Genomic DNA, 12,274 nt, shown 5'->3' on the forward strand with positions numbered 1-12,274 from the left:
GCTAACATAGATAATGATAATGCATTAATATAAGTTACAAGGACTAATAAGAAGCCTGACCTAATGGGCCAATCACTTTATAATCTTATGGAGTCTTGTGTGGGATTTTCCTTGGGAGTTGCCGGCTGTAGGGTACCTGGCGGAACAGAAACCCCAAGCCAGCCGGCCCTCATGCTACAATTCAATTCAATTTTCCAGTGTTTGATTAAGTATTTTTATATCAATGTTCATGAGGGAGAATGGTCTGTAATTCTCTTTCTTTGCTGTGTCTTTGTGTGATTTGCGTGTCAGGGTAACTGTAGCCTCATAGAGAGTTTGGCCATGTTCCTTCTGCTTCTATTGTGTGAAACAATTTGAAGATCATTGGCATTAGCTCTTCTTTGTAATTTTGGTAGAATTCTGACTGAAACCATTTGACTCTGGACTCCTTTTTTGTTTTTTTGTTTTCATTTTGTTTTGTTTTTTGGTTGTGAGACTTTTAATAACTACTTATATTTCCTTAAAGGTTATACATTTATCTAAATTATTTCTTTGGTCTTGATTTGATTTTGGTATGTGGCACCTATCTAAAATATTGTCCTATTATTTTTTTATTTGAAAATTTTGTGAAGTTCAGGATTTTGAAGTAAGAATAATGATTCTCTGGATTTCCTCAGTGGCTGTTGTTATGTCTCCCTTTTCATTTCTGATTTTGTTAATTTGGATATTTTCTCTCCAATTTTCTTTGGTTAGTTTGGTTAAGGGTTTGTCTATTGTGCTGATTTTCTCAAAGAATCAACTTTTTGTTTCATTGATTCTTTGTACTGTTCTCTTTGTTTCTATTCTATTGATTTCAACCTTCAGTTTATTTATTTTCTGGAAGGAATCTACTCCTCCTGGGTGAGTCTGCTTCCTTTTGTTCTAGAGCTTTCAGGTGTGGTGCTAAACTGCTAGTGTGATTTCTCTAAATTCATTATATAGGCACTTAGTGCTATGAACTGTCCTATCAGCACTGCTTTCATAGTGTGGCATATGTTTGGGTATGCTGTGCATTTATTTTCATTGAATTCTAGGATGTCTTTAATTTCTTTCTTGACACAGTGGTGATTCAGTGGAGTGTTATTCAGTTTCCATAAGCTCACAGGCATTCTGTAATTTGTGTTGTTGTTGTAATCTTACTTTCAGCAATGGTGGTCCAATAAGATATAGGGGGTTATTCTAATCTTTTTCGGCATCTATTGAGATTTGCTTTGTGAGTGATGATGTGGTCAAATTTAGAAAAGGTTCCATGAGGTGCTGAGAAGAAGGTTTCTGTCTAGGACCTTCTGGCTTTCAGAGTCTCCAGTGAGAAGATGGATGTTATTCTGGTGGGTCTGCTTTATATGTTACTTGATCCTTTTTTCTTTTGTAGCTCTTAATATTCTTTCTTTATTCTGTATGTTTAGTGTTTTGATTGTTATGTAGTGAGGAGACTTTTTATTTGTGTCGGTCAATTTGGTTTTCTGTAAGGTTCTTGTATCTTTATAGGTTTGGGAACTTTTCTTTTATGATTTGTTGAATATGTTTTCTGTGCCTTTGAGCTGGTAATATTTTCCTCTTTCTATCCCTATTATTCTTAGGTTTGGTATTTTTATGGTGTTCGAGGTTTCCTGGAAGTTTTCTGTTAGGACTTTGCTGCATTAAACATTTTCTTTGTCAATATTTCCTTTATTGTATTGTCAATGCTTGAGATTCTCTTTCTCTTCTCTTGCATTCTGCTGGTTATGTTTGCATCTGTAGTGCTTGTTCATTTGCCCAGATTTTCCATTTCTAGAATTTCCTTGGTTTGTGTTTTCTTTATTGTCTCTATTTCAATTTTCAAGACTTGAACTGTTTCCTTCACCTACTCAATTGTTATTTTTCTTGGCTTTTTTAAAGGGATTCAATGATTTCTTCCAATATCTTATTTATCTGTTCCTTGATTTCTTTAAGAGTATTTTTCATTTCTTCTTTAAGAGCCTCTATTGTCTTCATAATGTTTTTTTTTTTTTTTGAGGTTTCCTCTGCTTCACCTGTGTTAGGATGTTCAGGTCTTGCTGTTGTAGAACCACTAGGTTCTGGTGGTGCTACATTGTTTTTTATGTTGTTGTGTACTCTTACACTGCCATCTACCCATCCCTTTCTCCAACTGTTACAGATGGTTCCTTTGTGTCTGAATGCAGCTAATGCAGTGGGAGGTGGTTGGGCAAGGGGAGGAGGATGGGCTCCACAGGTTTGTGGGTCAGAGTGGAACTTGTAGGCAGCAGAGCCCAGTGGGTAGCATGGCAGGAGTAGTGAAGCAGCCTTCCTCCAGAGAACAATGTGTGCTTAAGTGAAACACCCAAGAGAAAGAAGGAGATGCAGAAGGTAGTTCTAAAGACTTGTATCATCATCGTAGTGCTAGGAAGACTTCCTTTGGAAGTTCAAGTCCTGCCTGTTAGAGAGAATTGTTAAATACATGGGCTTTGAACAAGAAGACCTTAGGGACACTGACTGAAGTGATGGCTATACCTAAGGTTCCGTGACTAATTTTTAGGTGTAAACACAAAAACACAATAGTGTGACCCAGACTTAGTACTTCCTGTGGTCATGGAGACCTGCTGGAAATGGCGCTTCCTGTGAGCTATTTCCATCTTCTTCCATGTCATCCCTTCATTCTTTTCCATCCTCCTCCCAGCACTTGTTCACTGTCTTTCATTTCCTGGTCTTGCATCCATTTATATATGTGTTCACCTGTTCATCTGAAATACTGCAACAGCGGAAATATACCTGGTTGCCAATCTACTTCAAATACATCTACGCAGTCTTTTCTGTAGCTCTGCTCTTTTCTTTCTTCTATCATTTACAATTTGGAAGTCCTTCTGGGTTCAGGAAATAGATTAATGTCTGTTACTTAGGATTGGAGGACTTTTGAGGACAGGATGTGACCCATGGCTGAAATAGTAGCTTCCATGGTGTCGTGTGGCATAGTTCATGTGTAATGACTATTGACAAATAGACACACAAAAGCTATTTTTATACAGGTACTAGAGAGATGAGTCCCTGGTTGGAGCGTGCACTGCTCTTTCAGAAGTCTTTTTTCCTGTCCCCATATCAGGAGGCACACAGTTGCCAGTAAACCCAGTTCCAGAGGATATAATCCCCTCTCTGGCCTTTGAGGACACTGCACACATGTCCACAAACTTAACACAGACCCATACACGTAATTTTAATAAACCTTTAAAAATATTTCATATAAGAGCAACTAACCGGGCCTCATAGGAACTCACAGGTGTGAACTGGCAACCAGGGAGCCTAGGCCCTCTGCTTATATGTGCTTAGTCATACCACATCTTGATATGGTATGTTTTGATGATACCCATGGGAGGCCTGCCTTTTTCTGAACAGAAACAGAGGAGGAATGGATTGAAGGGGTGAAGAAGGGAGGTGGGAATAGGGAATGAGAGGAGAGGAGGGAGGAGAAACTGTGGTCAGTCTGCAAAATAAGTAAGTAAATTTAATTAAAGTATTTTGATATAAATTAAATAATGAGTTAGTACATAAATTTAGTGCACAAATTTATTACATTCAAAATGTAACAGTAGATTAAAGGAAAGGGATATCTTCAAGGTGAATAAATGATATCCTTATCAAAATGGTATTACTGTCATCAAAGTAGGGATTCTGAGGTCCTTCTGTTTGATCTCTATAGCACCTTAGTAATATGAAACATGAAATTTAATCTCTTCATCTTCTAAACAAGAAAACCAAGTATTTAGGTGACTTTGGTCACATCACAGAAGTCAACAATAAAACCAGAGACTAAAATACAACTTATAACCTTCCCATGACACACTGAAAATCTCTTGCCGGAGCTGATGCTGAGGGTTTCATCTACCCAGAAAGTTAGTTTAGATTGATAGTTAAGTGAAGGAGTCGTGGACAGCCCGTCAGTCCCTCAACATAAAGCTGACTTTACCTCCGTCTATTTAGAGCCATGGCAGGAGAGTCACTGTTCTTTGTGGTTCTGTGTAGAGCTTGCTTCTATGTCTCTTTCTGTTTCATGGTCTTCATTTGGGTTGTTTTAAAAGTAGGAGTCCTTTCTTAAATCATCCTGGGCATTGTTATGCTTCTATGCAAAAGTAGTATCACCCACTTCCTGTTGATGTCTTCAGTGCTTGGTCTCCAACCTGATCCAGTAATGCAGGTCCCAAGTGCCTATTCATCACCCTGCTGCTTGAATGTCTCACTTTATAACAGTTTAACAGTAACGCCAGCTGATTCAGTTCTTAGTTTAGTAATTCATGGGTGATAATTCTCAAATAAACAGTATGATTGATTGCTGTTAAAAGCCGACTTTACTTTTAACCAAGAAGAGTTTGGCCTATAGCCCCTTTCTCTTGTTCATGGAAAGTCTGTATTAATTTTATTCTTTGATCTTTAAGGATAGAACTCTTTTCGTGGTTGTGTGTGTGTGCGTGCGTACATATGTGGGCATGCATTTGTATTTGAGTATATGCACAGCTGAGTGAAGGTGAACTTGGAGGCCACAGCGGGGTGCCAGACCCCCGAAAATTGTAATGAGTTGGGAGAAGCCTAATATGGGTTCAGTGATTGAAAACAGGGTCTTGTGCAGGAACCCTTAACGGCTGAGCCATTTCTCCAGTCCCTGAAGAAAAATTCTGATTCAATTTATAATTTAGAGGTAATTCTCCCCCAATGAACAGAAGACTTAATTATTCTTTTTCATGAAGAATTCTTTCATGACCTTTAAATAAAATTAATTTTCTCTTATTGGAGGGATAATTTTCCAGTTTGTGCATTTTCTACTCCAGCCCTTTTCTTTTAAGGTTTTAGTCATCTGTCCTCATCAATAATGATATGATTCATAGTATAACTTGCAGAATCAATTTGTCCTGAAGTATCTTTCAGGGAAAAAAAATCTCTGAAACTTCTACAAGTTTCTACAAAGAAACTTGTACTTTCTACAAGAACCAATGGTAGTATAAATAAATAAAGTGTATTTATTTTCCCCGGTACAATTCAGCAGGCAATGAGGTTATTTGATTTCGGAAAATAGGCCTCTGTAACCTACATGTTCTTCCAGTCAAATCTTCCTGATGTTATAATCTAAGTCAGCCTCATGGGGGAACCTGCATTCCCAGGTCTCAAGTTAGGAGTCTACAGCTTCTAATTCATTGGTGACCTGGCAGAGCTTAAGATGGGGGAACGTTTATGGAACACCCAAGAAACAAATTTCTCAGCTTTATTTTTTTTTAGCTTTATTTATTTAAAAAAAAATAAAAAGCATTTACTATGTTTCTTTGTATGCCCAGGCATTCTATGCCATGCTCCTGGATAAAAATCAAATTGCAGGAATCAGCTCTTGTCCTTCTACAAGTGGGGCCTGGAGATTAAATATGGGTCATCTGAGTTCGCAGAGCAAGGACCTTTATCTACTGAGCCATCTTGGCAGCCCAGTTTGCTTTATATTATGTCTGGGCCACGAAGTTTAATTTAAAATTTAAATCAAACCCTCTTTGTTAGTAATCTCCTTGGAGTTGGGGAGACTATTGCTTTGAAAAGTGACGGCCCTTTACGATTCAAAAATGCTCAGACTTTTGGAGGGTGCAGGACTGGGTTGCAGGGGTGCGGTAGGAAGAGTCGGGTGCTGGACAGTATATCAAAATGATAAGTGGGCTTGCACGTGAAGTATGTGGAGGTAGAGACAGCGTCTGCTGCTCCAGGGCGTGCAGCATTTCCGCAGCCCAGCGGACATCCTTCTTAGAGGCTGCTGCAAAGCGACTGTCTTATGCATCTCACACAGCTCTGGGGACCCTGCCCTGATCCAGAAGCAGAGCTCTGAACAAGGGCACGACTAATCACATCTCAGGGATGTGTGTCTTCTCGTAGACGGTAAGCTCTTTGGAAAATATGAAAGACTGTGCTTTGCTTTCATGCACCGCTTCATCTGTTCTGTACTCGTAGAGACCTCTCCATAAATACGATCTGAAGGAAGGAGGGCAGAATGCCCGTTTCGGGAGCATTCCTTCTGACACAGCTCCCTGAAAGACGCTTGTGTATTTTCTCTTGGAGCGCTCTCTGTTCCACGGAAGATTACATTTCTGCCTCATATAAGGAAAGCCAGACTCTATATGGAGTCACCAGGTGACTGGGTTCAGGCCTACAGTCTTTCTGAGTCTCCTCTTTCCTCAGTTCTAGCTTTAACTAAGCAGATTCCAGATGGCAGGATTCACTGAGGAGGATTCAGGTCACCCACAACTGCTACTGTGTGTCAACTCAGGCAGGAGCTGACAGACAGAGAGCCACAGAACCCACAGCTGCCTCAAATCATCCTCTCTCTACAACCTGGCAATGATATTGATACTGAGAAGCATTGTGTGTATGTGTGTGAGTGAGTGTGTGTGTGTCTGCATGGTGTGCCTGTGTGTGTATACATACATGTACGTGTGTGCACGGGTATGTATATATTAGTATGTGTGTGCTTGTGTGTGTGTATGTGTGGTATGTACATGTATGTGTTCATGCATATGTGTATATATATATGTACATGTGTGTATGTGTGCATATATGTGTGCATGTGTGTGTCCATGCATGTGGATTTGTGTGTATATGTGCCTTGTGTGCTCTTCAGAAATTCATTGTTTTGAAGAATCAGAAATCAACCCAAGTATTTAATTATTTTGAGCACCTCTTTTCCTGCTCAATATTCTAATAATAAATAATAGGTTAGCATTAGCAGCAATGAGTGTTCATTGATTACTTGTTACTATGTGGATAAACATTCATACAACAAATCTGTGGAGAATACACTGTTACTCTCATTTCATGCATGAAGGAGCAAGACAAAGAGGTTAAGTAATTTGCTATGAGACAAAAAAAAGAAACACCCCTACTATTATTGTTTGGATATGAGATGTCCCCCCCCACCAGGGCTTGTATCTGAGCATGTGTCTCTGTGACGCTGGCAGTATTTATGGAGGGTTGTAGAAATTTTAGAAGACGGGGCCTGACTGGCAGAAGTCAGCCACGGGGTTCAAGCCTGCGAAGGTTTCATATTGGCCCGACTTGCCTGCTCTCTCTGTTTCCTGGCCCCCATGATACTTTAGTGACACAGATCCTACCTTCCGTGCCTTGTTAGAGACCTTTGGACTCCAGGAGACAAAATAAATCTCTGCTCTCATAATTTTTATCTGTCACGTATTTTACCACAATGACATAAATCTTAGTCTCTAAAACCAAAATGTAAGGATATCGTGGTACCTTATGCAGCGAAGGTGAATTGTTGGCCGGGGAGGGGGGCTCCCTGGTTTATTCTGGGGACCCTATGTAATCAGAAGGGTCTTTTGTGAGAGGGAGATGATGGGTTAGAGAAGATAGTTCTAGATATTTCTATCATTTGTTCTTATGTCTTTGTTAGGGTTTTTGTTCGCACACACACACACACACACACACAGAGAGAGAGAGAGAGAGAGAGAGAGAGAGAGAGAGAGAGAGAGAGCAAAAGCAACTTAGGGAGGAAAGGTTTGATTTCACTTATTCTTCTATACTCTACTCCATCATCAAAGAAGTCAGGGCAAGAATCCAAAGCAGGAACCTGGAGACAAAAACTGAATCAGAGGTCACAGAGGAATGCCGCTTTCTGGTTTGTTCTCTCTCTGTGCCTTGGTTGTTCTGTATTCTTATACATCCTAGAGTGGGTGGTTCTGCAGTGCATAAGGATACAGACTGAGCAAGTCACAGTGGCCTGGTCCCTCCCACATCAAACACTAATTAAGAAAAAGTCCCACAGGCTTGCCTCAGTCAGTCTTATGGAGGCATTTTTGCACCTGTGGTTCTCTCTGCTCAGACAACTCTACCTTGTATCAAGAGGACAAAAAAACTAACTAGGGTGTTTTAGTGCAATGCTTTGGGCTAATGGTTCAAAACCATATTTCACAAGTCATAGGCTTGCATAAATAACTTTGAAAATATAATAATACAAGGGGAATGGTTGTAAATGAACACAAAGTTAACATGAAAATGTCAGGAAGCACAGTTGACTGCCTTCCATCCCTTCCTACTTTCCTTCCGAAAGACATTGCTTACATACATGTGGAATGTGTGATGTGATTGTTATCAATATACTCATTGCCATATTTCTGTACTTTTTTCCCTCAGGGGCCCCTTTGTTGAAGGGATTCTACCTTTTACTTTAGAATATTAAATTATTTCTTGTCATAGCAGTTTCTCAACAATCCTTAGATTTTTGTTTATGGACATGTTGGGAGAATACCCAGATTTCTTGAAATTAGATGCCACAAGTGTAATCTAGTGTATGAGGAGAACATATGGGTTGGAGACTATATAGAGAGGGCAAGGTTACATATGAGGACATGTCTGAGACTCGAATTTCTAGGTCTGACGCCTGAGCAAGCTCTCTTGGCATTTTAGTCTGTTGGCCTTGTCTTCTCCCCCCAGAACGTCTGTTGCAGCCTGTAATGGTTTTATGGATATATTTGCTCATCTTCTCTGTGTGTAAGATCCGTGTTGACATACTTATCTTGAATATTTTCTACCTGGAATATTTAGTGCACAGTACCTCTGACATGATAGATTATGTCTATACTAAATACTTCACTGACGTGCATAACCATGTACCTGTGAGATCGGAAGTAGGTAAGAGTCAGAGAAAATAGCAAGTGGCTTCAGTTTGAGGGATAAAACATCACACCATTGCTTTAGGCATCAATTGTCCAAGGTTTTTTTTTTTCCACTACCTTATTTTGCTGACGGAAATATTCCCGGCCCCAAAGCTGAGGTGCCATGGAAGATGGATACAACCATTATAATGTAATAATAACAATGGTGAAAGAGAGAAGAAAAAAGAAATAGTAGGCTAAAGTAACATGGTCTGTTTTTATGGGGGGAAAATCTCTTGGTAGCTAATTCCAAAAATAGTCTTTATCTATAATAAAATCATTACTCTGATAGTTGCCTCTAAGCAATACATTAACTCAGAGATAACTCAGAGATAACTGCATTGCTCCAAATGTGTCAGCATTTAAAGTCTATCTGGCTGAAATTTTTCTTAATTTATTGCTATCTAATAATGGTAAAAAACATCATTTGTGTTTGACAAAGAGTTATGTTTTAACCATACACATTCATTCAGTTATATAACAAGGAATGATTGTTCAGCTAACATTATTCTTTCTAAGGAATGTGATGTTTATTCATGTGTACTTGGCGAATAAATTCTTTATAAGCATATTAACAAGATGTAAAAAACAATCAGACCCTCGGGTCTTCAGAAGAGAGCTTCATAGAATAGTGAAAACATTTAGGGTTGGTGGGGGTAACTAACAGTTTCCAGGGTGTAGTGGGTAGTCTGAATCAATACATATTTGAGCATAGAAGTAACTATAATAATTTCATCAGATGAAACATGATGAGTAAGCTATAATGTCATGTTGTTGACTGAAAGAAGTCAGCTTACCCGTTAAAACACAGTTTCTTATTTTATTGGGTTTCTCTAACGCCCTCATTTCTTATATAAAGTACTCTCGGGGTAATATCTTTAAAAAAATCTTTGGTTTGTGAAACAGAAAATACAGTGAAGATTTCTGAGTATTATTGGTTTCATTTTGTATCTTTTCTGGGATGCAAACTGATTTTGACAGGTGTACTGTTATGTTACCAGTATCACATGGCATCTTTTTGAAGATGAACTGAATAAGAGTGAGCTTGACAATGAGTAGGTAAGACACTATCAGATAGCTGAAGAAACAGGCTGGTGTCCAAGTATGGCATAAACACAGTAAAATAAACCTCACAATACCATTAGGATAATGTCTTTCCAACGATGCTCTTGAGAAAACAGAGTCTTGTACTTAAATACTGTCACTTAGTCATGAAAGTAATACGATAAAACAGAGCACAAGGCCAATTTAATGTGTGCTTGAAGTGGTATTTTATAACTCTAGACTACACACAGAGATATACATGTGCGTGTCTGAATGGATGCTGTCTTCGATAGGTACGACACATACCTGGTAGAATTTTGAGGTAACCAAACCAATTTTTTTTCTGAGCTTCCCCTCCAAATTAATTTTAACAGTCCAGGACCAATATTAAACTATTGATTTTTAAATATGTATTATAAAGTGATATATATATATATATTTACAATCTGATTTATTTTTTGTAGAATAAGGCTAGCCTTTAGTAACATAAGAAAATTTGTGTCATGCACTTAAAGTATATTTCTAAATCATGAATTCTGTGAGTAGTTAAATGATCTAGATGAAACTGTATCAATTTTGGGTTTTGATAGAATTAGATTTTTTTGATATGGTATTACACACACACACACACACACACACACACACACACACACACCATAGTAGTTAACATGAAAACCATATTGATCCGTAGAATGATGACTTTCACTATCTTTGTCTCCAGGGTCAGTGGTGATTGATCTTGATGGAAAAAGTTCCCTTCTCTACAGATTTGATCAAAACTCCCTGAGTCCAATAAGAGATATCATTTCTTTGAAATTTAAAACCATGGAGAGTGATGGGATCCTACTGCACAGGGCAGGGCCTTCTGGAGATCATATCACATTGGAGTTAAGAAGAGGAAAACTCTTCCTACTTATTAATTCAGGTAAAGCTGCTTGGTGATGCCCTTGGAAGGTCTGATTCTTTGATTATCACGTATGTAACTTGATGTTTTCATAGTTCACTGCTTTTCATTCAAGGTATTTTATTTTCCCATTGAAGGACTTTTGTGTACACCCAATGCCTACTGTGGAATAGTATAATTGTTTAATTTTGTAAAGCTGTGTTGCATTTGTTGATGCTGCATTTGTTTAATTATGTAAAGGTGTGTTTCTGTTTCACCTTGTCTGCCTAAGGCACCTGATTGGTCTAATGAAAAGCAGAATGGCCAATTGGTAGACAGAGAAGGGATAGGCAATGCTGGCAGGCAGAGAGAAAAAGGGAGCCAGCCATCCAGTCAGAGATCAGCTAGCTAGTGGCCAGCCAGCCAGACATGGAAGAAGCAGGAAAATAGGAAAATAATATGTAGATGATGTAAGCATACCTCAGAACAGCACATGGATTAATAAAAATGGGTTAATTTAAGCTAACAAAAACAAACCCAAGCTAGAAACAAACCCTAGCTAAGGCTGAGCATTCATAATTCATAGTAAGTCTCCGTGTCATGATTTAGGGGCTGGTGATCCAAGAAAGCCTACTATATTTGGCACCCAATGAGTTGTTGTGGAAGGAGTGGTGGGCCGCGTTCCTGCCGCTCAGCTCCCCTGCTAGTTTACACCCGAAATATTTACACGGAAACTGTATTATTTTAAACACTGCCTGGCTCGTTATCTCCAGTCCCTTATTGGCTAACTATCACATATTGATCTAACGCATTTCTAATATCTGTGTAGCATCACGAGGTCATGGCTTACCAGGAAGATTCTAACCCACGTCCATCTGGGAGAGGAAAGCCATGGCGTCTGCCTCATTGCCTTCTTCCCAGCATTCTGTTCTGTCTACTCCACCCACCTATGTTCTGACCTATCAGGCCAAGCAGTTTCTTTATTAGTTAACCAATGAAAGCAACAGAAATACAGAAGACCCACCTACATCAATGAAGTGGCACCAAATGTTGTTTTAATTTTGAAATAGTACCTGCCAGCAAATGCTATGCCAGCCAGCAAATGCTACTCTACTGTTACCTACCTATTTCTCTAGCAGTGGTCTGGCTGCTCAGGCTGCACCCGGGGAGGATTGTGCTCCCCTCAGCCACCAACCCTGTTCCTTCCTCTAAGGGTAGCTTTAGCCAAATCACATTCATTCTAGTTATGAATAAGACTCGAGACTCAAAGGTTGGGGTGAAAACCTGAGAGCTCAGAGAGGCTGAGTAGCAACTGCCTAACCCTTTCTCCTTCCTGGTGTCCATGGAAGACCTGTGCTTCTGCTTCACCACCCCAGAAAAACCTGTGCCACTCCAAACCCCACCCTTCTACTTCTTGTTTCTGTCTCTCCTAGGTGCCCTCTGGTGCTCTATGAATACTTCCTGTCAACTAGTTGCCAACTCAGCCTCCTGACCCAAGATTAATTTTATTTAATTAAAGCAAATGCAAATGCAAGGTTCATAGTGGGATCAAATATCCTCCAACAAATGCCCAGATGATTCATGTTTGCAAACTGCACAAACCCTTCTTTGGAGTCTCTGCCTATTACTCTGACTTAGCTCCACAGTTATTTCCTAGTCTCGTAAAGAA

General features: G+C 39.3%; 1 protein-coding gene across 1 annotated transcript in view; it reads left to right on the plus strand.

Moving 5' to 3' along the window:
• Cntnap4 (contactin associated protein family member 4) overlaps nucleotides 1-12,274 on the plus strand; it is a 298,020-nt gene that overhangs the window by 170,791 nt on the left and 114,955 nt on the right. The window contains exon 5 of the mRNA XM_048437330.3: nucleotides 10,444-10,647. Coding sequence (XP_048293287.3) covers nucleotides 10,444-10,647 — 204 coding nt within the window. The remainder of the gene's footprint in view (nucleotides 1-10,443; nucleotides 10,648-12,274) is intronic.

The sequence above is a fragment of the Myodes glareolus genome, chromosome 22, assembly GCF_982192425.1.
Source record: "Myodes glareolus chromosome 22, mMyoGla1.1, whole genome shotgun sequence".
NCBI classification, from domain to species: Eukaryota; Metazoa; Chordata; class Mammalia; order Rodentia; family Cricetidae; genus Myodes; species Myodes glareolus.